This window comes from Schistocerca cancellata, chromosome 9, assembly GCF_023864275.1.
Source record: "Schistocerca cancellata isolate TAMUIC-IGC-003103 chromosome 9, iqSchCanc2.1, whole genome shotgun sequence".
NCBI classification, from domain to species: domain Eukaryota; kingdom Metazoa; phylum Arthropoda; class Insecta; order Orthoptera; family Acrididae; genus Schistocerca; species Schistocerca cancellata.
In genome coordinates, this window is record NC_064634.1 from 144,536,321 (window position 1) to 144,563,254 (window position 26,934).

The 26,934-nt window shown below is 39.1% G+C and overlaps 1 protein-coding gene across 1 annotated transcript in view; it reads left to right on the plus strand.

The window, feature by feature from the left end:
- Window positions 1-26,934, plus strand: part of LOC126100948 (uncharacterized) — a 149,349-nt gene that overhangs the window by 11,688 nt on the left and 110,727 nt on the right. Inside the window, exons 5-6 of the mRNA XM_049911609.1 lie at window positions 5,958-6,081; window positions 15,355-15,561. Coding sequence (XP_049767566.1) covers window positions 5,958-6,081; window positions 15,355-15,561 — 331 coding nt within the window. The remainder of the gene's footprint in view (window positions 1-5,957; window positions 6,082-15,354; window positions 15,562-26,934) is intronic.

A 26,934-nucleotide genomic window follows, 5' to 3' on the forward strand; every position in this document is an offset into this window, starting at 1 on the left:
TTAAGAGTTCATCTAATTACTTTACGATAAAATATAATTTGTATAATTTCAGGGAACTTTTTTAGTATTTCGCATTTTAACAAATACTTGTAACGTCACATCCTAACATAACTTTGTTGCATGAAGTCTCGATCAAATTGCAAATAATTTTGAGTTTAGTTGCTCAGTTGGACCCCTCAGACAGAAAATGGTAAATATAAAAAAATGGAGTTTTTGTGTTACAGATTCTGTTCCATTCCACATCAAGTATTGTTCAAATTTGTACTCTAGCCAATAACAAAAATTTATGGGCTATCTAGTGCAACATACAATACTTTTTCTTCCTTTAGGAAGCAGTACCACCACTTGTTTAAATGTCCATTCAATTTTCACAGTAGGTAACAAGTAAATGTGACACTTAATGTATTGACTGACAAGAGGCTGCTGGTGGACGCAGCGGAGGTATACACTTGATGCTATGTGCCCGACAGCTGTCGTGTGCTTCACTATATGTGGTTCAGTACTGTGCATTAATTTGTATTTCTTTATAAAGTTGACATTACTTAACATTTGGACTTCGCTTTTTGCAACTTTACAAACCATCCAAAAATACTCTTTACTGGACAGAGTGGAGTGTGTTGCCGCTGGCAGGCATAGTGCGTTAGACATGGTCCTCTGCCTGCTGGCGGACTCGCAGTAGCCAGTGTGTTAATACAAAAAATGGTAACAGTATTGCACCTATTGGAGTAATCTGACAGGTAGCAATACTTTTCAAAATAAGATATTACTTGTAAATCATTAAAGTCCGTGCGTTATTGAGCTTAATACAGAAGAAGTAGTAGAACGTGCAATGTTATTAATATGGTGACCGATTTTCCTCAATAGCAATTTAATTTTGTAGTCTCTTGACAAAAATTGTTTGGGTTGTTACTTAATTATTGGGTTTGTTGCTAAATTAAATGTTAACAGATGCAACACCACTGAGTTAAAAATTTGGTTCAAGTGTACATTTATTATTGGTAAACATGATGTCCAGCTTCTATTGTCAATTCTGTTTATATTTCACAAATACCAGACTAGTACAGACACTTTTTTAGTCTTTATCAGTGGCAACATAATTTTGTAAGCAGTTCAATAACAACCTCAGCACTTGAGTCTTTGAAGCGTATGTGAAACACACCCACCCCACCCCTGCACAAGCGCCACAAGGCAGATAATTCAGTGAAATATCAAATTCTCTCGATACACACCAACTAAAGTACCCAGTAGTAAAGCTGCTGTATAAAAAAGGAGTGTTTGCTGAAATTGTTGAAAAGTTTGTCTATGTAAGGTTAATTGATTATTTTACTCCACACAATTAGCCATCAGATATGTACAGTTTGGTTTTATAAGTGGTGTAGCAACTGAAAATGCTACATTCTCTTTCTCTGAGATACTGGATGGATTAAACAAAAGGTTTCGAAAGCCAGGCATCTTTTTGGTTTTAACTAGGACGTTTGATTGTGTTGGTCGCAAAATATTCCTCCAGAAGTTTGACCATTATGGAATATAGGAAGTAGCTCACAATTGGTTCACTTCTTACTTCAATAACAGACAGCAAAATGTCGTTATCCTGGGTTGAGAATGGCTATGATGTGGGATCTGAAGAGGGCATAGTCATATGGTGGGTGCCCCAGGGATCAGTGCTGGAGCCACTCCTGTTCCTTATTCACAAAGGTTGTTCAATGAGTAATGACCCACACTTTTTTAAAAGCCATTAATATACATAGACAAACATCCTTATTGGTGCTTCACATTTGAAGTTTGTTCTGTGCGCTGGAGAAGTTGCGGCAGATGGTACAGCCATAGTACATTCTCAAAATGGTGTCTACATGAGACTCAAGTTAAAAGCAGCATGGTGTTAGTGAATTCTTGTGTGCAGAAAAAGAAACCATGGTGAACATTCATAAACGTTTGTGTGCAGTGTATGGCGATGCTGCAGTTGAGAGTACAAATGGGTGATGGGTAAAGAAAGTTGCAGCCTCAGGAAATGCAGAAATAGAGCTCCATGACCAGCCCCGCTCAGGACATCCTGTCACACACACTGCTCCAGACATGCTGAATCGTGCGCATGCCAATATTCGTGCCAACCGGCACGTCACAACTCGACAATTGGCTCTACAGTTGTCAGTCATGCAGTGAAAACATGGCTATGCCTACAGGACAAGAGCTTTTACCAGTAGGGAATACATGATCTTCCACAATGTTGGTGTACGGCCATAGAATGTGATGGAGGCTACGTAGAAAAATAGGACATGGATAAAATACGTTGATGCATATTGTCACCAAATTCTGACTCTTAACAATACATATGTTTTGAGAAAAAAAGTGGGACATTACTTACTGAATGACCCTTGTATATAAATGATATGCCCTCAAGTATTCAGGTGATTCTAAAATTTTTCTGTTTGCTGATAACACTAGCCTGATAAAGGAAGTTGTGTGCAGCATTGGCACTATTTCAAATAGCGCAGTTCATGACATAAGTTCGTGGCTTGTAGAAAATAAACTAATGCGAAATCAAATATTTTTGGCTCAGAAACGGGCAGTTCAGGCAGTAAGTGGTGTAAGTTCACGAATCTCTTGTTGACCCCTGGTCACCTGTCGGGGTATTCTGACAATGGCCTCTCAATATATAATAGAGGGAAACATTCCACATGGAAAAAATATATCTAAAAACAAAGATGATGTAACTTACCAAACAAAAGTGTTGGTATGTTGATACACACACACACACACACACACACACACACACACACACACACACAAAAGATTCAAGCTTTTCGCAACCCACGGTTACTTCATCAGGAAAGAGGAAAGGAGAGGGAAAGACGAAAGGATGTGGGTTTTAAGGGAGAGCTTGAATTTTGTGTGTGTGTTTGTGTTTGTTAGTGTCTCAAAGTTGCTGTGACTTACCAAACAGGAAAGTTATATATATAGTTAACAATATCAGCTTACTCCAAAGAATTAACAGCTTTCACTCAGTTAATACTAGGCAGAAATTAAATCTGCAATTGGATTGCACTTCCTTGACTCTTCTGCAGTTCTGCAGAAAGGTGTGCAGTATACTGCTGCATCCATTTTCAGTGAGCTACCACAAGGATTCAAAACTGAAGTGTTTCCTCATGGGGCACTCCTTCTATTCTGTTGAGGAGTTCCTCGAAAAATTAAGCTGATTCCTGTGTTACGCATCTACATCTACGTGATTACTCTGCTATTTACAATAAAGTGCCTGGCAGAGGGTTCAGTGAACCACCTTCAAGCTCTCTACCGTTCCACTATCGAACGGCACGTGGGAAAAACGGGCACTTAAATTTTTCTGTGCAAGCCCTGATTTCTCTTATTTTATCGTGATTATCATTTCTCCCTATGTAGGTGGGTGGCAACAGAATGTTTTCGCAATCAGAGGAGAAAACTGGTGATTGAAATTTCATGAGAAGATCCCACTGCAACGAAAAACGCCTTTGTTTTAATGATTGCCACTCCAATTCACGTGTCATGTCTGTGACACTATCTGCCCTATTTCGCGATAATACAAAATGCGCTGCTCTTCTTTGTACTTTTTCGATGTCATTCGTCAGTCCCACCTGATGCTGATCCCACACCGCACAGCAGTACTCCAGAATAGGTTGGGCAAGCATGGTGTAAGCAGTCTCTTTAGTAGACCTGTTGCACTTTCTAAGTGTTCTGCAAATAAATCGCAGTCTTTGGTTTGCTCTACCCACAATATTATCTATGTGATCATTCCAATTTAGGTTATTTCTAATTGTAATCCCTACGTATTTAGCTGAATTGACAGCCTTCAGAATTGTGTGACTTACCGTGTAATCGAAATTTAGCTTATTTCTTTTAGTACTCATGTGAATAACTTCACACTTTTCTTTATTCAGGGTCAATTGCCAGTTTTCGCATCATACAGATATCTCATCTAAATCATTTTGCAAGTCATTTTGATCCTCTGATGACTTAACAAGGCAGTAAATGACAGCATCATCTGCAAACAGTCAAAGACGGCTATTCAGATTGTCTCCTATGTCATTAATATAGATCAGGAACAATAGAGCGCCTATAACACTTCCTTGGGGAAAGTTGGATATTACTTCTGTTTTACTCAATGACTTTCCGTCTATTACTACGAACTGTGACCTTTCTGACAGGAAATCACGAATCCAGTCGCACAACTGAGGCGATGCTCCGTAGGCACACAGTTTGTTTGGAAGACGCTTGTGAGGAACGATGTTGAAAGCCTTCTGGAAATATAAAAATATGAAATCAATTTGACATCCCTTGTCGATGGCACTTATTACTTGATGAGTATAAAGAGCTAGTTGTGTTTCACAAGATCGATATTTTCTGAAACTGTGCATACTGTGCGTCAATAAATTGTTTTCCTTGAGGTACTTCATAATGTTCGAATACAGTATATGTTCCAAAACCCTACTGCAAATAGACGTTCGTGATATAGGCCTGTAATTCAGCGGATTACTCCTACTTCCCTTTTTGGGTACTGGTGAGACTTGAGCAATTTTCCAGCCTTTAGGTACGTATCTTTCTGTGAGCGAGTGGTTGTATATAATTGCTAAATATGGAGTTATTGTATTGTATCAGCATACTCCGAGAGAAACCTGACTTGTATACAATCTGGACCAGAGGCGTTGCCTTTATTAAGTGATTTAAGCTGCATTGTTATACCAAGGGTATCTACTTCTGTTTGTCATCTTGGCAGTTGTTCTTGATTGGAATTCAAGAATATTTACGTGGTCTTCTTTGGTGAAGGAGTTTCGGAAAACCGTGTTTAATAACTCTGCCTTGGTGGCACTGTCATCAGTGACTTCACTGTTGTTATCGCTCAGTGAAGGTATTGATTGCGTCTTGCCGCTGGTGTGCTTTATGTATGACCAGACTCTCTTGGGATTTTCTGCCAGATTTCGAGACAGAATTTCATTGTGGAAATTATTAAAAGCATCTTGCATTGATGTGCATGCTAATATCAAACTTCTATAAAACTTTGCCAATCTTGGGATTTTGCGTTCTTTTAAATTTGGCATGCTTTTTTCGTTGCTTCTGCAACAATTATCTGACGGGTTTTGTGTACCATGGGGGATCAGTACCATCACTTATTAATTTATGTGGTATATATCTTTAAATTGCTGTCGAAACTATCTCTTAGAAAACGTTCCACAACTTTTCTGCACTTACATGATCAGATTGGAAGGAGTGAAGACTCTCTCTTTAAAAGGCGTTAAGAGCATTTTATTAGCTTTTTTAGATAGATATACTTTGCGTTTCTTTTTGATGGTTTGAGGTGTTACGGTATTCAGCCTAGCAGCAACTGCCTTGTGGTCACTAACTTGTATTCCTCAGAATAATCACTATTTGTCCAGGATTATTTGTTGCTAAGAGGTCAAGTATGCTTTCGCAACCATTTATGCTTTGAGTGGGCTCATGAACTAATTGTTCGAAATAATTTTCTGAGAAAGCATTCAGTACAATTTCGGATGATGTTTTATGCCTGCCGCCGGCTTTAAACGTATAATTTTTCCAGCATAACGGTAGATTAAAGTCACCACTGACTTTAGTATGCCAGCAAGTGGTGTGTGTTGCTTAAATTGCTTAATTTATATGAAAATTATGATACTCAGTTACCTACATTGTTATCTGATTTTTAATCATAACTCTGTATAGTGTCTCGTAAACAAAATTACCTAGTCATAGATACCACCTGTTTGCATATTTTAACAACTTGCAAGTAAACATTTACACTCATCACATGTAACATTTTTCTTTCACAATATATCTTTGCCAGGAATATGTTTTATATGACACAGATAAGTTGGATTACTCATTTCTTAACAAAATGATTTATCTCCCACTAAATTTTAATAAGCAGTGTTGTTGGCATTTGCATGATGTCTGAAGTGAAATTAACTTTTTTACAGGAAAGCAGGAGAGGCGTTCTGTGCCGTGGCCAGCAGATAGAGGTGGGGAGTATGTGTACTTTATTCTACACAAAGAAAATATGGACACCATGGAAACTGTTAACCTCATTGCAAGTAGACTAAGGTTTGTAGTTTTGGTGGGGCATCGTTTTGAACAATTATTTTAATTTAGTCAATTCTTAAGCTATAAAAAGAAATAGGTGGAGGCCTGTGGTAATAAGTGAACTAAGAAGAATGCTAATTTACCAACTGACAGAAATGAAACTTTTCAGAATGTTGTTAAGAACACAAATGAGAAAGGGAAGCAATGTTGCAGCTAAAATTTAAAGAAAGATTGCTCACTCCTATAGTAACTGCTGGCAGAGATAAATAAGAATGTTTTGACATTACAGGTTTCATATCAGATAACCCTTGTGATACTCGTGTACTCAAGAAATCTATAAGTTAGTAGGAAAGTAATTGAATTTGCCTGTAATGTTCAAATCAGAAGATAAGTGAAGGAATGACAGGTAAATTCAGGATCCTAGTAAGGTGTTGCTATTGTATGTGACTATAATTTAAAAAAATAGAATTCAATTTATTGCTGCTATTCATGTGAATATTTTTATTCCCTCATCTCACAGTTATAAAATTACTTAAAACTTCTTATTCTACATCATTCCATGTTTGCTTTCTTGTATTATCTAGTGGCTAGTGTTGCTGCCTGTGGATTACAGGGACCTGGTTTCAATTCCTGACCGGGTTGGGGATTTTCCCTGCCTGGGGACTGGGTGTTTGTGTTATCATCATCATCATCATCATCATCATCATCATCATCATCATCATCATCATTCGTGACAGTGGCTAGACTGGATTGTGAAAAAAATTGGACTGTGTCAAAATTCGAACTTTGTACGGGCACTGACTACTGCGCGGTTGAGTGCCCCACAAACCAAACATAATAATCATTTATTGTATTATAGTCTTGACTATTGTGGGACCTATCGTTCAGAGTTAATATACTTTCCTGGAATCACCTAATCACCACTCCAATTTGTAGTTCTAAGCAAGTCTCATCTGATTTTCCTTGTGATCTACTTTTGATACAAGACACCTTTTATTCAAAGAAATCAGTGCTTGCTTATACTGTATTTACTCGAATCTAAGCTGGTCTCGAATCTAATCTGCACCTGAAATTTGAGACGCGAAATTCAAGGGAGAGAAAAGTTTTAGACTGCACCTCCAAATCGAAACAAAGTTGGTCCGTTGTAACATGAGACACAATTTAGGTCGAATGGATGAAGATACAGCTACAGTAGTTTGGTTTGAGTGATAAGCTTAGCAGTTAATTTTTACCAGGTAGCCATTGCTACGCATCAGGCACTCCATCCGTATTTGTAGGATACCCTTCCTTTGTCACGTGCTTCGTCTGGTTTGAATCGATTGCTTAGTTGGCTTTGATCTGGTAAGTGCCGCTCTTTGTTATAGGTGTTTACGTCACTCTAAGCTGAAAATGGATTATTGTACTGTCATGCATTGTTTGTCGCATTTGGATAATGAGTGTTTTACGACCTGTTGCCGCTCGCAGCGAGGGTTGCTTTTATGCACGCCACCTCCACTTACAATAAAAAATAAGAGGAGCTGTCTCATTAGTGAAACAATGGCAAGGGACTGCTGTTTGTTGTTACTTACACTGCTGCTTTCTTTGATAATGATCAACAAGAACCAAAAATAGACTGCATGTGATAGATGATGTTCTGAACGAGAGTTTAGCGAAAAATTTTCTCCATTTGAAAATCTTTGCAGATGCCTCTTTAGTACATTACATTCTGCACAGAAATCTTAGATTTAAAAATCTAGTCAGTTGCCGTGCTTCATTTCTGACTGTATCACTATTCAGCATAAGAATAATACGAATATAAGCATGACATGACATGATATGTTTGTTCTTCCGCATTTGCTGTTGTCTCACTCCAGTTTCGTAGTTTATTAGGCAGACAGGATTTAAATGAGATACAGCAAACATGAAAGAATACATGGCATAATGTTTACATCCGTATTTTTCTTATGGTGAAGAGAATACTGCATGTGATTTACGATTCATAAAAGTTCCTATTAGCAACCATCTCTTGTCACAGGTAGGAAAAAAATCAGAACGTAGAGTTGGCCATATTGACATACATCCCAAACAGTCTTGCCAGTCGGATTTTCGTAGTGGATTTTTAGTGATGACTCCAAATGAAGAGTGTGTTGTCTTCAGTCCATAGACTGGCTTGATGCAGCTCTCCACGCTTTTCTATCCTGTGCAGTGCAGAGTAGCAAGACTTATAGAATAAGAATGAAAATTACTTAGAAATTAAATGCTGAAATTTAAAATAAAATTTTATTACGTTTGTGATACATCTTATACAAAATGTTTAAAATATCAGTTATGATTCTGAATCACTGTCACTCGATTCTTTGTTGCTCATGTCTTCATACAGAGCATCTAGTGCAATGGATATTGAACATTTTTGAAATGCTTGTTGCACAGTCTGATTTGGAACACACTTCCATGCATCATAAATCCATTGGCACACTTGCGACAAACTTGCACATTTTACATGTCCTTTTGGTATCAGTTGTCTGTCGCTTTTCGAAAGCCAGTCTGTGTACATGCGTTTAAGCTTGTCCTTAAATGGTTTACTCAAACAGAAGTCAAATGGTTGCAGAATTGATGTCATCCCACCTGGAATTACTGCCGAGTCAGTTTTGCTTTCCTCTAATTTTCGTTTTACTGCAGGTGTTGTATGGCCTGCATACGCATCAAATACCAACAGACTGTGTAAACCAAGCATTGTGCCAGGACGACGATTCCGCACACACCTAATCCATTCCAGCACCATGTCCTCCGAAAACCCCCCGGTTTCGTTTGCTCATGCAATTACAGTTTTTTGAAACACATCCAATTTTGGTAAAGTCTTTTGCTTGAAAACTATGAATGGGGGTAATTTATGTCTATCTGCTGTGCAAGCAAGCATGGCGGACATCTGCTGTTTTTCACCCCCTGATGTAAGAACACACTAAGTACCTGGGTGTTAAAATTACGAACAACTTCAGTTGGAAAGACCACGTAGATAATATCGTGGGGAAGGCGAGCCAAAGGTTGCATTTCATTGGCAGAACACTTAGAAGATGCAACAAGTCCACTAAAGAGACAGCTTACACTACACTCGTTCGTCCTCTGTTAGAATATTGCTGCGCGGTGTGGGATCCTTACCAGGTGGGATTGACGGAGGACATCGAAAGGGTGCAAAAAAGGGCCGCTCGTTTTGTATTATCACGTAATAGGGGAGAGAGTGTGGCAGATATGATACGCGAGTTGGGATGGAAGTCATTAAAGCAAAGACGTTTTTTGTCGCGGCAAGATCTATTTATGAAATTTCAGTCACCAACTTTCTCTTCTGAATGCGAAAATATTTTGTTGAGCCCAACCTACATAGGTAGGAATGATCATCAAAATAAAATAAGAGAAATCAGAGCTTGAACAGAAAGGTTTAGGTGTTTGTTTTTCCTGCGCGCTGTTCGAGTGTTTTTCCTGCGCGCTGTTCGGGAGTGGACTGGTAGAGAGATAGTATGATTGTGGTTCGATGAACCCTCTGCCAAGCACTTAAATGTGAATTGCAGAGTAATCATGTAGATGTAGATGTCTTTCTTTCCTTTGGTGTCAGCCGTATAATTTGATGGCATGTCAAAATATACGGGAGTTTAGTCAGCATCTGACCTAGAAGGTATTGCTTTTCTGTGTGCCGCCTAATTATGAAGCGCTGAAATTCCACAAGTTTTTCTTCTTAATTTTTCTGCAGCTTCTGTGCAACTGAAGTTTGCCTCTGAAGTGAGAAACCCCAGTGCTTCATAAACAGATCAGTCTAGCTGCAACTAGCTTTAAACTTTTCAATTTTTTGCTCTCTAGCAATTTCATGTTCCTTATTTTTTTAAAATTTTGGCGTTCACAGGCAGGAATTTCTGACATTGTTCCTTAACAAATTCATTTAAAATCACTTCTAGTGCATGATACCAGCCACGCTTTGGCCCACTAAATGGTTTCCAGCTACTTGAACATCAAATAGTTTGTCTCTCTGCAGTCACCATCGCCTGACGTTGCTGTCGTCAATCCTGTATCGCGGACCTGCAGTACGATTAGAACTTTGTTCTGCAAAAGAAATAACTCCCCTCTTGAATTTGGCACTGTAATGAAAGCGCTTCATTGTGGTTCACTAACACCAACAAGCACTTCACAAAATTCCACAAAGCCCTAGGTGCCGCTATGTGAAATCTTAATGAGCCCCAACGTATCAACTCGTGCAACAATCTTAAAGCCTTTTGCATCATTGGTATTTTTGTGTAAAGAAATTTATTTTGTTGCTACGAATATTTGGAAGGCTACTACATTTGAAGATGAACAATGCAGAATTTCTATTTACTTCATGTGGTAATGTATGAAATGCAGTAGTCAAAACTCGGGGCGGAGAAAAAGCTCGTCTTCTACCTCTTTCTTTCTTTTTTTTTTTTACACACACACGCACACACGCACACACGCACACACACACACACACACACACACACACACACACACACACACACACACACACACAGAGGTTTTGGTGCCAGTATTTATCTTTGTGCCTGCAAAGCTTGCCTGTGTAGCGCTACATATATTCGATGGCAGAAGTTAGTTGTGGCATCACCTACCAACATTTTTCAGAAGTTGCGCTTACTTTGCACTCGATTCCAAGTTGCAGGTGGTTTTTTTGGATTACAAAAACCAGAAAAAAAGTGCAACTTAGATTCAAGTAAATACAGTAACTCACAATATTCAGCTGCTGCAATTTAAGCTGTGCTCTTAGGATCCTGCCTAACCACTCTCTCGGAAAAAAAGCAACAAATTTTTGATTGCAAATATTAAATGTGAAAGCTTAGTTTTTCTTTTAACTATACTGTATGAGCCTTAATTTACTGTGTTGACTAATTGTTTGTTCACAATACTTTAATGTTACTGTTGGCTGACTACATCACTCCTCCTGTGCTCTGAATGTGTCCTGTCACTGGCTGGCAACATCACATGACATGAGTTGTGACTGGCTTATGAAAGCGCATTGCCATCCATATTTCAGTGCTCCGGAAGCTGCTGTGCTGTATTTGGTGGAATTCGTGTTTTTACTTTTGTAATGTAAAAATATGCAGTGCACATGTTGCTTGCATCAAAGGTCTTTCCAAAACTCGCTTTCCCCCAGGTATACACCCTGTATGTGCCAAGGGTTATGTTCCTCTATTGATGAGTATTTGTTTTTAATTTAGCAGGCACAAGTTTTTCATTAATTGGAGTGGTCTTTGATATTAGCGTGTGTGGACCAGTGATTTTCACAAAATTTTATAAGGAACCTTTGCTGTTTGTGGGTAAGGTAACACAAGGTGTAATCACTTAACAAATTTTGGCTTGGTGCAGACACATTTCCAGTAGTGTACACTGATTTTGTTAAGTTTTCCACTGAGCCACAACAACTAAGTGTTTTAAAAGAGTTGATCTTCCTCCTTCTCTGATCTTTGTCATTTTTTGCCTGATAATTACATTCTTCACAAACCTAATTCTCATGCAGTAAATGAACAGAAAAATGTCTCGATGGGAGCTGAGACTTTGATCAAGCTGGATGGTACCTAACGCATAATCTACAGAGAAAATGATACTAGATAGCCTGTCAGATTTGATCATTTCTTTAGGACCTCTACTAACAAAGCAATAATTAGTGTTCTTCACATTGCTCAGTGACATGTATAATAACTTCTCTGGGAAGTTTTGAGAGGCATTATATCAGGTAAGAAGGTAAAATATATATCAATTCAAACACCACAGTGCTTTACCAGTCTTGATCCTATGGAGGTGGTATTCTCTTTCCTTCATCAGATTTATCCAGCCAGTTATTGGGGGGGGGATTCTGAACCATGGTGCAGTTCATCTTTTTCCACTCGGACGTATCGTGCCAGAGATGAAAGAAGTGATTGCTGAGAGAGAAAATCCTTGATTGCTGTGGATGTGTTGACATGTGATGCTGCTACGTCCTCGGGACACATTTACATGTACTTTTGATCCTTGACAGGTGCCCTGAATGAAATTGAGTGTGGCCACTTGCTGCCTCCTGTCTGCTCTCAATGTGTTAAGACAGTTGGATGCTCAGGGCTCTGTGTGTTCTGGAGACATTAATTTGCAAGGCCCATAGCAGTCTGGTAGTGCCGAAGTACCTGCATTTCCATCCTGAGTGCTCAGTAGCTTTCTCGTGTTTGGTCTGTTTGCCTTTGCTGCTGTGATCTTATTTGTGTTGCTGTTTTTGTCTTCATTTTTGACTGAGTAAATGGCACCATTACAGTTGTACAGAGGAGGAAATCATTAAGATGTCAGGCAGTTGCACATTGTACTTGACATCAGATGATACAAGAAACTGTAGTAGAGGATCAGATGCCTCCAATTAAAGACCAGTTCAGTAATGTTGCTGGAGGGATTAGTTGTCAGGCAATATCATTATGTGTAGCTACAAAGCATTCTAAAGATTATAATAGTCTTGATGGAAACTGAAATAATTAAAAAAGTAGTTATTTAGTAGTTAAATCTTGTGATTTAATATCTAATAGATTTTAATTAAAGCCAAGTAACTCTCAGAGAATATCACAAATAGTAATGTGTATAGTGCCAAAGTATTTTTTTCTGGTGAATACTACTTTCTTTGTGTGCTATTATTTGAACAATCCTTGTTTTGATATATTGAAATAGGTGTGTGTTACAATTCACATTGTGCATGGAAAAAGCAGTGGGCGATCGGTGCGCAAGCCTCCCATAGATATAAAACCCAAAATCTTGGGAACAGGTTGCTCTGCTCTCACCTTTAATTAAAATTTTTATATATTAACTATGTTTCGTACACGGCGATGGCTGACCATCTAATCACAAATGAATAAAACACAATTTTTGTGCCATATATATTTTTAGTTCACTCTTAAGTTCTTAAATTCTTAAAATTTCATGCAATGGTTCGAGTGATTTCAGCACAGTAATGAATAACGAAAAGAAATCCTGTTCTTTATCGAATGAAGATATCAGGCTGTAAAATGTGAAAGAGTCAAATTTTCTTGCATAATAGTTTTCTTAAAATCTGATGGTTAAATATTCATAGTGACCAGAATGTCCATTCAGGCACATTTCTGACAGGTTGTGTAACGCGGCTGCACTGCGTACGTAGGACAGAGTAACCTCATCACACCACTTCTCGTTGCATCACTTGGCAGTATGTCCTCCTGTGACAGAATATTCAGTACGCTGTTGTATACGAAACAAATCATTCATAAAATTACAGTCTCATGAAATGGAATCGAGAAACATGGAGCTAAAATGTTGTTGCTGTGGTGCCCAATGACTGACAATGATTAGATTCATCGTGTTCTTGAGTTATTAGAGTTTAAATATATGAAGGAGAGCAGATTTTGTGGAAGAGTAATTATAGAACAACAAAGTTACTGAGGCTAATTTAAAGGCAACACACCGATTTTGTAATAGGCTTCTGAAATCCTACTAAAACTTTAGGAAATTTGTAATTCTTAGTCATGAAACAATATTGACACTCCCGTGTTTTTTTCTGTGCAGTAATTCATTTTGGTGCAACTTTAAAGTAAAAAACATGTCAGAATAACTGCACTTATTTTGTATCAGCATGTCGAAACCCACAGCAGCAGACAAAAGTTGTCACACGCAGCACTCCAGGAATATTCAACACAGGCAAGCTGTACGGTGTGGCTAAAATAGTATGCAGGTAGTGGCTGGAACACATTGTCTTTCACACTAGCAGTATAAGGCAATGACAAAGCCACACTCACCATGGGATGCAGTGAGCACATCCATAGAAGTCAAATGGATAAGAGCCCTCAGTGTATTGTACAAACATATGAATGTTTTCATACCTTTATTGGATATTCTTCAAAATTTTCTAACATGAGATTTTGCATATTTCAGCATTATTTAATTACTTTACATGTAACAATGTGAGTAATAACTTCTCAGGTGTGCATTTAAAACATCTGTTCATTATATACAAACCGTATTTCAACATTGTAGCTTAGAATGAGCATGCACATTACTTCTTGATGATCAGTAACTCTGAACAGCCTTGATTGAAAGATGGGTCTGGATAACAACTCTATATTTGTGTCTTTGTGTATTGTTCTGTGCAAGAACTATCCAGACTTAGTCAATTTGGCACACATTTTATGAAACAGGTCACTCAAAAAGGAAGATTGAGTATTCATTTCAGATAAGAGTAGAAAAGGATGTATGTATCAGTGTACTACTAAGTAGGATAGGCACAAATCATTGGAAGTTGCAGAAGGAATCCTTGTCGTACTGCCTGTGCTGTACCGTGCAGTGATCAGGAGGACATCCAATGAATTCCAGTGCAGAATGTTTGCCTGCTGCACTATGGCAGAAGTAACCTCCTTGAGTTTTCATAAGACAGAATGGGAAAGGCCATGTCGTGAAGTAACAACTTTCAGTAAATATCAGTCCCAGGGTGTACACACACAATTTTGGCATCAGCAGCAAAACTTAAGAATTGCTCGTTATGTGTGGGAAGCAATGATTATGTGGGGAATGGAAATTAATATGACGACAGTTCGTTAAACAATGAGACTGCGTAATGCGTAGCCTGAACCTGATGTAGACGAGGATTGTGATGCAGATGATAGATTTCTTTGCATTAAATTGTTTACTGTTTATTGATTCAGTCTTTGGTTGGGAGTTTCTCTTCTTCATTTTGAAGCAGTGAAATTGGAGTGGCATTCGATATGTCTGTTTACTTTTAGTATGTATGCAAAAATTCAGTATGTCTTGACATTTCCACAACAATGAATGCACAGTGTCATTTGTAAATGTGGTAACAATAAATCAGGTGCAAATCAAGTTCTTAAGTTGGCATACTTGATTTTTAAGACTATGAAACGTTTTCCCATGTTTCTCAAAACTGAAATAATGAACATTCGTTGTGGCATGAAGGCGACGATATGTGGTTGGGCAAGTGCAGTTCATGTTACATAACTCAGTTTTTCTTACCTCTTTGTTTTCCTTTTTAATTGGTAATGAAAATAATTGGAGAGAATCATGGGGAATGAACTGTTACTTATCTTAGTTACTTGGCGAGATTGTTTCCTTGTAATAGCAAGAAGAATGTGGGGACGTTGCTAGATTCTTACTGCATGATAAGATAAGATGATTGTGTGTGTGTGTGTGTGTGTGTGTGTGTGTGCGTGTGTGCGTGTGTGCGTGCGTGCGTGCATACGTGCGTACGCGCGCGCGCGCTGCTTCTTTGGATTGAACTAATTGTTTACTTCTACATAATTTCAGAGTGAAACCAAATTTGATAACATATGCAGGAATGAAGGATCGCCGTGCCAAAACAAGTCAACTGATGTGTGTTTGGAAAGTGGAACCTCAACGATTGGTGAATGTTAGTCGAAGCCTGCGAGGTGTTGAGATGGGTAATTACAGTTTTCATCAGCGGCCACTACGACTTGGTGATTTGCGTGGTAATCGCTTTCGCATTGTTCTCAGGTACGCTGAATTTTGAGAATTTTCCTGTAAGGTACCATGTGTTTTATTAGTATGAATTCCTTTCGAAAATGTATTTTTGTATATTTTAAGCTGTATAACAGGTAAGGTAGTTCCTTAATGAAAACAAATGATAATAGTAGGTACAAGCAGTTCCACACATCAGGGAAAAAAGTTCCTCATATGGACAGTTAATACAGTGAAACCTCTATATAACTTTTTTCAAGGGACCACAAATTCTGAACATTGTATAGACGAAAACACTATAAAGAGGAAGGCTTCCAAATAATAATTATAGGGCATTACTGAAGATAGGGATACCACTAATCAGCTTTGACAAATGGTGCCATAGATGACATTTTAAGTTTTCACAACACCGTAATATGATATTCATTGCAAATGATCAATGAATCAAATAACTAGAATTTTGTAATTAAAACATGGGGCCCGGTAGGTGTATGGGTGAAAGTAAATGTATCAGTTTGTACTGTAAAAAGTTATAACAGATTCTTAAGATATGACATCATTGTCCAAAGCTGACAGGTGGTATCCCGTTCTTCAGTTGACCCAATTATAGAATATGAGCCAAATTTTGTTTATGATATACTGCTCATATTACATAAAAACACAGTAAGTAGTACAGATTAAAAAAGAATGTTACAAAAAAATTACTTTAATAATTAAATTATGAAATGGAACTTAAATTTGAACAAAACTCTAGGAACCTATGCAATCTGAAAATATCATACCTATGATTTTTTAAAATATTCATGCAAGCATGTTTGTTTTCTATTTCTTCTTGACTGTATGGCAATCATTTATTGCCTTTTCTGTCCTCAAGTCTATGGGCCATCATATATCTCCTGAATGCTTCAAAGGCTTCAGCTGCCTTAGTATATGAGGGCACAGGGTCATCTTCCTTGTCACTGTCACTTTCACTACCACTATTATTCTCAAAGCTTCGCTCTGCAGTCAGCTCCTCAATACTTTGTACTCCTGTGGTTGCCACATTGTCATCGACAGCCACAAAGTCCTCAAATGTGACAGAATAACTGCCTATTAATTCCTGAAACTCTTGCAAATCACTTGCAACATCTTCCACAGGAGCTGCCATCTAATTCTCACAGAATCCACTTTTGTGAAACAATTTTTAATAGTTTCAGCACTGACTTCCCTCCACGAGTACATAATTAAATTCATTGCCTGTAAAATATTCAGCTTCAGTTGTGAGCTCTGCTGGCTTCCCGGTTTTCTTTGGTCCATCAATAATATTATTATTATTATTATTATTATTATTATTATTATTATTATTATTATTATTTTTTTTTTTTACAAGGGCTGTCCTGTATTTAACTTTAAGGGTGTGTATTATTCCCAAGTCCAAAGGTTGCAGTTGGGTGGCAGGAAAATTACTTTCACATTTCTCAGAAAGGACACGTCTGGTGGATGTGCTGCACATCTATCCACAAACAGCAGCACTTTTCTTGCAGCACTCCCCATTTTGGCATCAAATTCTCTGAGAAAAAGTAAAAATATATCACTCGTCATCCATGCCTTGGCATTGTTTGTATATTTGCACGGAAACATGGAAATGTTTTTGAAGCACCTCGGATTTTTTGGCTTCCCAATAACCAAAGGTTTCAGTTTTTCACTGCCATCGGCGTTTGTACACAACAAAACGGTAAGACGTTTCTGGCTCTTCTCACCGCCATGGCAATTTTCCCTACGAAAAGTAAATGTCTCATCCAGCATTAAATTGAAAAACATGCCGGTTTTGTCAGTGTTATAAATGTCACGCAGTTTGTAGCCATGTATCAGATTAAGGAGAGTCTGCATCCACTGAGTTACAGTTGGTTCGTCCACACTTTTACTTTCTCCACATTCCGCTTTGTATACACCATGATGCTGTCAAAATTTATCAATCCTTCCATTAGACGTCTTAAAATTTTCCATTCCTAACTGCAGTGATATTTGAAGCACCTTCTCCTTCAGAATAGTTCAGTTTGTAGGAATGTTTGCAGCGTGTGCTTGCTGAAACCAAGTTAATAAAACTTCCTCCATTTCATCGTAAATCAATGGTTTCACATGCATATGTTTCGAATTTCCACAGTTCTCAAACCCTTCCATTATCGACGATCTGTTTTTCATAGTAGTGTTGAGGGGGCCAGTTCAAATTGCTTTGCTAGCTCCACGTGACTCACACCAAGAGATGCCTCCACTTTTTTAATAACAGAAAACTTCACTTCCAGAGAAATGTTCTTTCACTTTTCACTCATGTCCACTGATGAAAGCTTAAAAAAGTTATATTGAAGACACACTCTCACTAGACACACAAACTGTTTGCTGCTCAGCTCACACAACACGCTATGAATACAAAGCATTGACTGAAATGGCACCAAAAAGATCACAAGCAGAATGTGTGTCACATGTCATGTGACCGGGTTCTGCCGATGATATATGAAACACACTGAGCGCGGGCTTTCTGAGCCGGTGCAAATTGTGAATCTACAGAACGGAAAACTATGTGTCTACATCCAGTCACTTAAACGTTATAAAGAGGTAAATAATTGACCAGGGTTCCAAAAATATGAGCGTTAAATGGAGGAAATTGTAATATAGAGGAAACTCAGTAAAGAGGAAAATTTAACATTGTTTATATGGGCTTTTAGTCAGGACTGAAAAAAACGGATGTAATATAGAGGAAAACATTATATGGAGGAACGTTATAAAGAGGTTTCACTGTAACCCAAAAACATTACTATTCAAACTTCTGCTCTATTTCTGAATTTTGTGAAATCCATCATGAGATGCAGTTCCAATATTGACGATATATCCTGTCCAGTCACATTGTGAGCACCCGTTGGAAGCCTGAATAATCAACTTTTGCAGTGTGGACAGCTGCGAGGAGTGTAGGAAGAGTGTCAGTGAAGTTCTGTAAGGTACTGACAGGGATGTGAAGCCATGTGCTACAGTCCCATGGCCAGGTGTGCTGGTTTTCTTGGTTGAGGATGCATAGAGTGACTGCCAATTGAGATGCTTGAATGGGTTTAAATCTGGGGAGTGTATAGTAAACCTGTCCTGCTGTTCCTCAAACCTCACACACCTACATTCCGGCTGTGTGCCACATTGCATTGTTCTTCTGGTAGGTGCCATTGTGCGGAGGAAAAACAAACTGTATGTAGGGGGTGGACATTGTCCCCAAGGACAGATTGATACTTCCGTTGATCAATTGTGCTTTCTAGAAGAAATCGGCCAGGGAATGCCATGAAAATATTTCCCCACAGTATAACTCTCTCTCCTCCAACTTGGATCCTTTTACTTTCAGATGTTTCACGCTGTACGTGGTAATGACCATCTGTTCCATGGAGCATACAATGTAAGTCACCCATTGGCACTCAGTGGGTGTCCAGTTGTGGTATTGGTATACAAATTTCAACCTTCATCACTGATGAACAGCAGTCAGCATGGATAGATGAACCAGGTGCTTGCTGTGGAGGCCCGTAGGCAGCAACGTTCACAGAATGGTCATTGAGGAGATGCTGTGGGTTGCCCCTTAGTTCATCTGAGCAGTTATTTGGTCAACAATTGCACATATACTTGCCTGTACACGGGTCTGCAGTGATTGTTCTCTCATCCTGTCTATAGCCTATGGTACACCACAGTTAACTTGGTACCAGTTTTCAGTAGTGCCATTTTGCCGTGCGTGGAATACTTCAACCGTGGTGGCACGCAAACAGTTTATAAACTTTTCCATTTTGGAAATGCTTGTACCTTCGACCGGGAAGCTGATGATTGCACCCTTTTGGACATCAGGTAAACCACTCCAAGAAAAAACTGTGCTCCTTTATGAAGGAAATTATCATTCTGACTGTTAGGAAAGTTTTTATCTGCTTGTGATGTGTGTATGGGCAGCACTTTCTCCATTCCGCGTGTTTGTGAGGGGGTTCCTTGCAGCTGACAATGCCGTTGTTAGTTCCACAAGAGAATAAGATGTACTACTGATGAGTAATTGATAGGGGCAGGAAAATTTCGTGAAAGAGGTTTTTACGAAATTGTTTTTCCATGTAAAAGTGTTATAAATCTGAGTATGGCAATATTTTAATATGAGTAATTGATATTTAATGCCAAAATTGGATTTTGACTTGCTTTTTCCTCAAGGCTGAGGTTAATGTAATGAACGATTGTGTGAACTCGAAAGAAAACACCCTACTTCAGATGAGTTGTAATTGCTGAAGTCACATTTTCTGATACTTCTGCATAACAAATAGTACAAAAAAGATACATTTTGAAGATATCAGTAATTAAACTGCATACTTCCATAGTACAGAAATACTTCGGCAAAAAAAGGCACCCCCCCACCGCGCGCGCGCGCGCGCCCACACACACACACACACACACACACACACACACACACACACACACACACACACACACACACAACAGCAACATTCTGGCTGCTGAGGCCAGGCTGCAAGCAGCCGGGTGGTCATGCCCATGTAGAATGCAATCTGTCCGCAATAATGGCCACTGACAAGCTGTGGCCAAGAAACAGCTACATCACCCCATTGCTGAGCATGCTGTTCTTCATTTCAGTGACTGCTTTACAGCCAGTGCCAATTGGATCCTTCCCAGCAACACCAGCTTTTCTGAATTGTGGAAGTGGAAATTCTCCCTGCAGTATATCCTAGTTTCCGTAACCCTCCTGGCTTCACCTTTGTTAGTCATTGTCCTTACTCATCTAGCCCCTTCCTTGTTCCCATTCTAGTCCTACACAGCCCTCTATTCCACCAACACACCCATGGACTTTCCACTTCACTCCTTTCCTGCTATCCCCCCCCCCCCCCCCCCCCCCTCCTTCCTTGCCCTTCGTCTAACCTCCAGACTGCACCTAGCTGCCCTACCCTCTCTCCACCTCATCCCTGTACGTTCCTACAGGCAGCACTTTACCATCCCCCTCCAAGACTGTGGTTTGTGTGTGTGTGTGTGTGTGTGTGTGTGTTTTCGATGAAGGCCTTGTTATTCAAAAGCTAACTTTCTGCAGTCTTTTTGTTGTGCCTATCTGCAACATGGCATCTCTGCTATATGATGATTAGCAACTATACTTTTCATAGTATTGTTACATTCCATCCTGAATTTTCCATTGCTCAGTGCCATATTTGGTGGTTATCATATTTATATTTGCGCTTATTGACAAATATGTGCAGTTTATTTGATGCATCCCATTATTGAATTCGCCAAACCGTGTCTTTTTGCATGGTTTGTTTTGCAGATATATCAAGGAATGTGCTGTTGCCAAATAAAACTCTGTTGCTTGTATATTAAATTAAAAGATTCCTTCATTGTTGTGGAAGAATGAATGTTTGGTGAGCAAACCACTGAAAAGCGTGGTGGGACAAATATTTAGGTCAGGGGTGAAGGAAAAAACTGAAACTCACTAAACTGCACTGTCAAACTAGCATCAGAGCTCCTATGGCCAAAGATCCGTGCAGCTTGATGTTAAGTCATGAATTCTTGTTTAAGCTGTGGGATGATGAGCTATATTAATGCCAGCATGGTAAAGATGTTTAGTGTACCGGGAATGGTAGGTCTCAGCTACATAGATATCCTTAACAGATACAAATCCCTTCACAGTTTACTAGAAAAGTAATATTCCTACATCAGCTGAAATGTCTTGTGTTATGCTGAAGACAAATGTGGAATGCAAGTGGGTTTTCAGAAGAGAACTTTAAAGTTAATAAAAACTTTTAAATGGTGTGTGGTTGCAGAGCTACTTCTCCTTTCATTGATTAAATTCAAAAGGTTTAACGCAAATGACTTTATTTCCCACAGTAATTTCAATGAAGGTGATATGTGATGTCAATAAATACAATGTAGTTAAAAAAATTATGACAAAAATAAAGAACTCAGAGTACTTAATAAATAGTCAGAAGTTAATATAAGAACTTGCAAAAATTACGTCAAAATTGGTTAAAAAGTACTTTTTCCTGTCTCTTTTATTGCTCATGCTTGTTTGTGCAACACTTAACTGCGCTTCTTTTCTGTCAGCCATAATAAATAATATGTGTGACCTCGTGTTGCCCCTTGGTGAGTAGATTTTTCATCTATCCAGTTACTTACAACTTCAAAAATTGATAGCATTCATTGATATATTAACCCAAGTGGCCATAATTTCTTCTTATGTAACTCTTGTCAGTTTTGTTGTCATTGATCTTGTTCAAACTTTTGTCTGTTTTCTATTTTATGCGTTAGTCTGCACTGATCTTCATGCATGTAGATTGGTCCATCGTTACATATGAATTTGCCTATAACAATTATTTATTTATAGTTTATTACACTGCAGTGCATTCTCCCCATCATCTTTCACAAATTTGTTTCCAAATTTGACTGCTATTTTCTTTCCCACCCTCCACCTCTCGTGCTTATGCGTAATTATTTCACATTTTGGGCATTTGGCCAAACCACTCTGAGTGACTTTTACTGCCGTCCCCTACATTACTTTATTTGCCAGGCACAATAGATTACATTTTCTCCAAAGACTTGGTCATTCTGTTTGTCCAGATTTTAAAATTTTGTGTGTTTTCATAACTTTTCCACTCAATTTTATTTTATTTTTTTCTTTTCCAATTATTTTCTCAGTTTTATATAGGCACATTTCTAACGGGAAATTCTCTCTCACTCATTACCTCTTGTAAAACATTGTGTGTTGTCATGATCTTTGTACGAATTTTTCCAATCTTTTTGCTTGCTTTTCTTCTGTTTATCTTTTTCCACCCTTTGCTTCCCTTGTTCCGTCATTCCCATCATCTCTAGCACTCCAGACCCTCCTCTCTTGCCATGATGAATCCATCACATAATACATCCAATCCTTTTGAAAACATGCTTTTGCCACTACCAAACTAGTGTCTCACATTTAGTTTCTTGAAACCTGTTTGTCCGTTGGAATTACTCCCAAACACCTAACGTTGAAAGTCCTAGGTTCTGGATGTAATCCTATTCTACACCAGCCTGTTTTAAAATTTCAAATAAGCAATCTTTTGCTTATTCTCTGGCTAATCTGTGACCTATATGCCTCATCTGCCAATTTCCATGCCCCAGACTTCTCTCTTTCTGCAAAATCCTGCAGTTATCTGCCCCTCACATTCCCTTGGATGCCATGCCAGTCTCAGTGACAATGTGTCAAACTTCACCTCAAAAAGCTGTCCCACCTTCTCCTAAACTATCTCAGAAGTTGTATTTTGCCTTCCTGTCTTGTCTGCAGCTGTCTGTTGTACAGCCACACCATCAACCACCACTCCTCTCCTACAGACTGAGATTGACCATCCCCCAGCTTTCACCACTGCCTCACAGACCAATAACAACTCATAATGACAAGAACCAGTCACAACAGCACAGTGTTATTAGCTGTCCTTTCCAGAATTATCTGTATTATCCAATGGTCTCACTTTGTCCTAAACCTGCATTTAATCATGCTACTATGGTGAAGGACTTACTTTCCTTCACATATAATGTTGAGTGGAGATAGCACTTCGCAACCCAGTCCCAAAACCATTCTAACAGCAAACCTGACATTGGATCCTGCCTTAAACAGTTCAGAACATGATCCTAACTGGATCCACCACCACTACTTGAAAATCATCCCTTACAAACCTTCCAAGAATTGCTCACGCCTAGCATTGTTTCAAAATCCGTCAGGTTCTTACAACATGACCCTAGCCTGTCACCGCAGAACTCCAGGCTCTTTATTCCCTAAAAGCTGATGACTCCATCCTCCCATTCGACAAGGGACCTATCACTGTAGTAGCTGACCGATAGAAGTATGCAGGGGAGGGTCTACGCCAGCTGCCTGACACCTGTTCATACAGTGTCTGCCATCAAGATCCCATCCCCGTGATTCAAACTGACCTGCAGTCCCTCCTTAAAACATCAGTCTCCTCACAAGGACTAACACCTCAGCCCATAGAACTTCTTACCCCACCCAAACCATGCATCCCCACCTCTTACAATCTTCCTAAGATGTACAAACTTATCACTCTCACTGTTCAATATTTTCTGACTTCGAAGCCCCTGTCGAATGTATATATGCCTTAATTGATCAACACTTGATGTCACCTCTGTCTATACCGATGTCCCCCAAGCACATGGTCTGCTGCCGAACATTTCCACAGTCAGCGCCCACCGGATTCCAACCTATGATATCCTTCGTGCTCACATTAATCAACTTTATACTTGCCAACATCTACTTCCGCTTTCGTGGGCAGACACACAAACAGATCAGGGTTACAGCCCTGGGAACCAGGATGGCTCCTTCCTGTGCTAACCTTTTTATGCCTCACTTAGGGGGGGGGGGGGGGGGGGGGGCTTTCCTGGGATCCATAAGCCCTCAGCTCCTGGTTTGGTTTTAGATACATTGATGACATTTCTGCCATATGGACTAAAGGTGAAGCTGACGTGTTAAAATTCCTTAATCTCTAAATAAATCCTCCCAATTAAATTCCACATGGTTCTATTTCAAATCCCATGCTACTTTCCTTGGCGTTCCTCACCAAAGGCCAACTACACACTTCTGTCCACATTAAACCTACCAACAAACAAATAGTACTTACACTTTGACAGTTGCCATTCTCTTGTTGTTGTTGTTGTTGTTGTTGTTGTTGTGGTCTTCAGTCCTGAGACTGGTTTGATGCAGCTCTCCATGCTACTCTATCCTGTGCAAGCTTCTTCATCTCCCAGTACCTTGCAGCCTACATCCTTCTGAATCTGCTTAGTGTATTCATCTCTTGGCCCCCCTCTACGATTTTTACCCTCCACGCTGCCCTCAAATACTAAATTGGTGATCCCTCTTTGTCTCAGAACATGTCCTACCAACCGATCCCTTCTTCTAATCAAGTTGTGCCACAAGCTCCTCTTCTCCCCAATTCTATTCAATACCTCCTCATTAGTTATGTGATCTACCCATCTAGTCTTCAGCATTCTTCTGTAGCACCACATTTCGAAAGCTTCTATTCTCTTCTTGTCTAAACTATTTATCATCCACGTTTCACTTCCATACATGGCTACACTCCATACAAATACTTTCAGAAACGACTTCAAGACTCTTCAATCTACACTCGATGCTAACAAATTTTTATTCTTCAGAAACGCTTTCCTTGCCATTGCCAGTCTAAATTTTATATCCTCTCTACTTCAACCATCATCAGTTATTTTGCTCCCCAAATAGCAAAACTCCTTTACTACTTTAAGTGTCTCATTTCCTAATCTAATTCCCTCAGCATCACCCGACTTAATTCGACTACATTCCATTATCCTCGTTTTGCTTTTGTTGATGTTCATCATATGCCCTCCTTTCAAAACACTGTTCATTCCGTTCAACTGCTCTTCCAAGTACTTTGCTGTCTCTGACAGAATTACAATGTCATCGGCGAACCTCAAAGTTTTTATTTCTTCTCCATGGATTTTAATACCTACTCTGAACTTTTGTTTTGTTTCCTTTATTGCTTGCTAAATATACAAATTGAATAACATCGGGGATAGGCTATAACCCTGTCTCACTCCCTTCCCAACCACTGCTTCCCTTTCATGTCCCTCGACTCTTACAACTGCCATCTGCTTTCTGTACAAATTGTAAATAGCCTTTTGCTGCCTGTATTTTACCCCTGCCACCTTCAGAATTTGAAAGAGAGTATTCCAATCAACATTGTCAAAAGCTTTCTCTAAGTCTACAAAAGCTACAAACGTAGGTTTGCCTTTCCTTAATCTTTCTTCTAAGGTAAGTCGTAGGGTCAGTATTGCCTCACGTGTTCCAACATTTCTACAGAATCCAAACTGATCTTCCCCGAGGCCAGCTTCTAACTGTTTTTCCATTCGTCTGTAAAGAATTCACGTTAGTATTTTGCAGCTGTGACTTATTAAACTGATAGTTTGGTAATTTTCACATCTGTCAACACCTGCTTTCTTTGGGATTGGAATTATTATATTCTTCTTGAAGTCTGAGGGAATTTCGCCTGTCTCGTACATCTTGCTCACCAGATGGTAGAGTTTTGTCAGGACTGGCTCTCCCAAGGCTGTCAGTAGTTCTAATGGAATGTTGTCTACTCCAGGAGCCTTGTTTCGACTCAGGTCTTTCAGTGCTCTGTCAAACTCTTCACGCAGTATCATATCTCCCATTTCATCTACATCCTCTTCCATTTCCATAATATTGTCCTCAAGTACATTGCCCTTGAATAGACCCTCTATATACTCCTTCCACCTTTCTGCTTTCCCTTCTTTGCTTAGAACTGGGTTTCCATCTGAGCTCTTGATATTCATGCAAGTGGTTCTCCTTTCTCCAAAGGTCTCTTTAATTTTCCTGTAGGCAGTATATATCTTACCCCTAGTGAGATAAGCCTCTACATCCTTACATTTGTCCTCTAGCCATCCTTGCATAGCCATTTTGCTCTTCCTGTCGATATCATTTTTGAGACGTTTGTATTCCTTTTTGCCTGCTTCATTTACTGCATTTTTATATTTTCTCCTTTCATCAATTAAATTCAATATTTCTTCTGTTACCCAAGGATTTCTTCTAGCCCTCGTCTTTTTACCTATTTGATCCTCTGCTGCCTTCACTATTTCATCCCTCAAAGCTACCTATTCTTCTTCTACTGTATTTCTTTCCCCCATTCCTGTCAATTGTTCCCTTATGCTCTCCCTGAAACTCTGTACAACCGCTGGTTCTTTCAGTTTATCCAGGTCCCAACTTCTTAAATTCCCACCTTTTTGCAGTTCCTTCAGTTCTAATCTACAGTTCATAACCAATAGATTGTGGTCAGAGTCCACATCTGCCCCTGGAAATGTCTTACAATTTAAAACTGGTTCCTAAATCTCTGTCTTACCATTATATAATCTATCTGATACCTTTTAGTATCTCCAGGGTTCTTCCATGTATACAACCTTCTTTCATGGTTCTTAAACCAAGTGTTAGCTATGATTAAGTTATGCTCTGCGCAAAATTCTACCAGGCGGCTTCCTCTTTCATTTCTTAGCCCCAATCCATATTCACCTACTATGTTTCCTTCTCTCCCTTTTCCTACGCTTGAATTCCAGTCACCCATGACTATTAAATTTTCGTCTCCCTTCACTACCTGAATAATTTCTTTTATCTCATCATACATTTCATCAATTTCTTCATCTGCAGAGCTAGTTGGCATATAAACTTGTACTACTGTAGTAGGCATGGGCTTCGTGTCTATCTTGGCCACAATAATGTGTTCACTATGCTGTTTGTAGTAGCTTACCCGCACTCCAATTTTTTTATTTATTATTAAACCTACTCCTGCATTTCCCCTATTTGATTTTGTATTTATAACCCTGTATTCACCTAACCAGAAGTCTTGTTCCTCG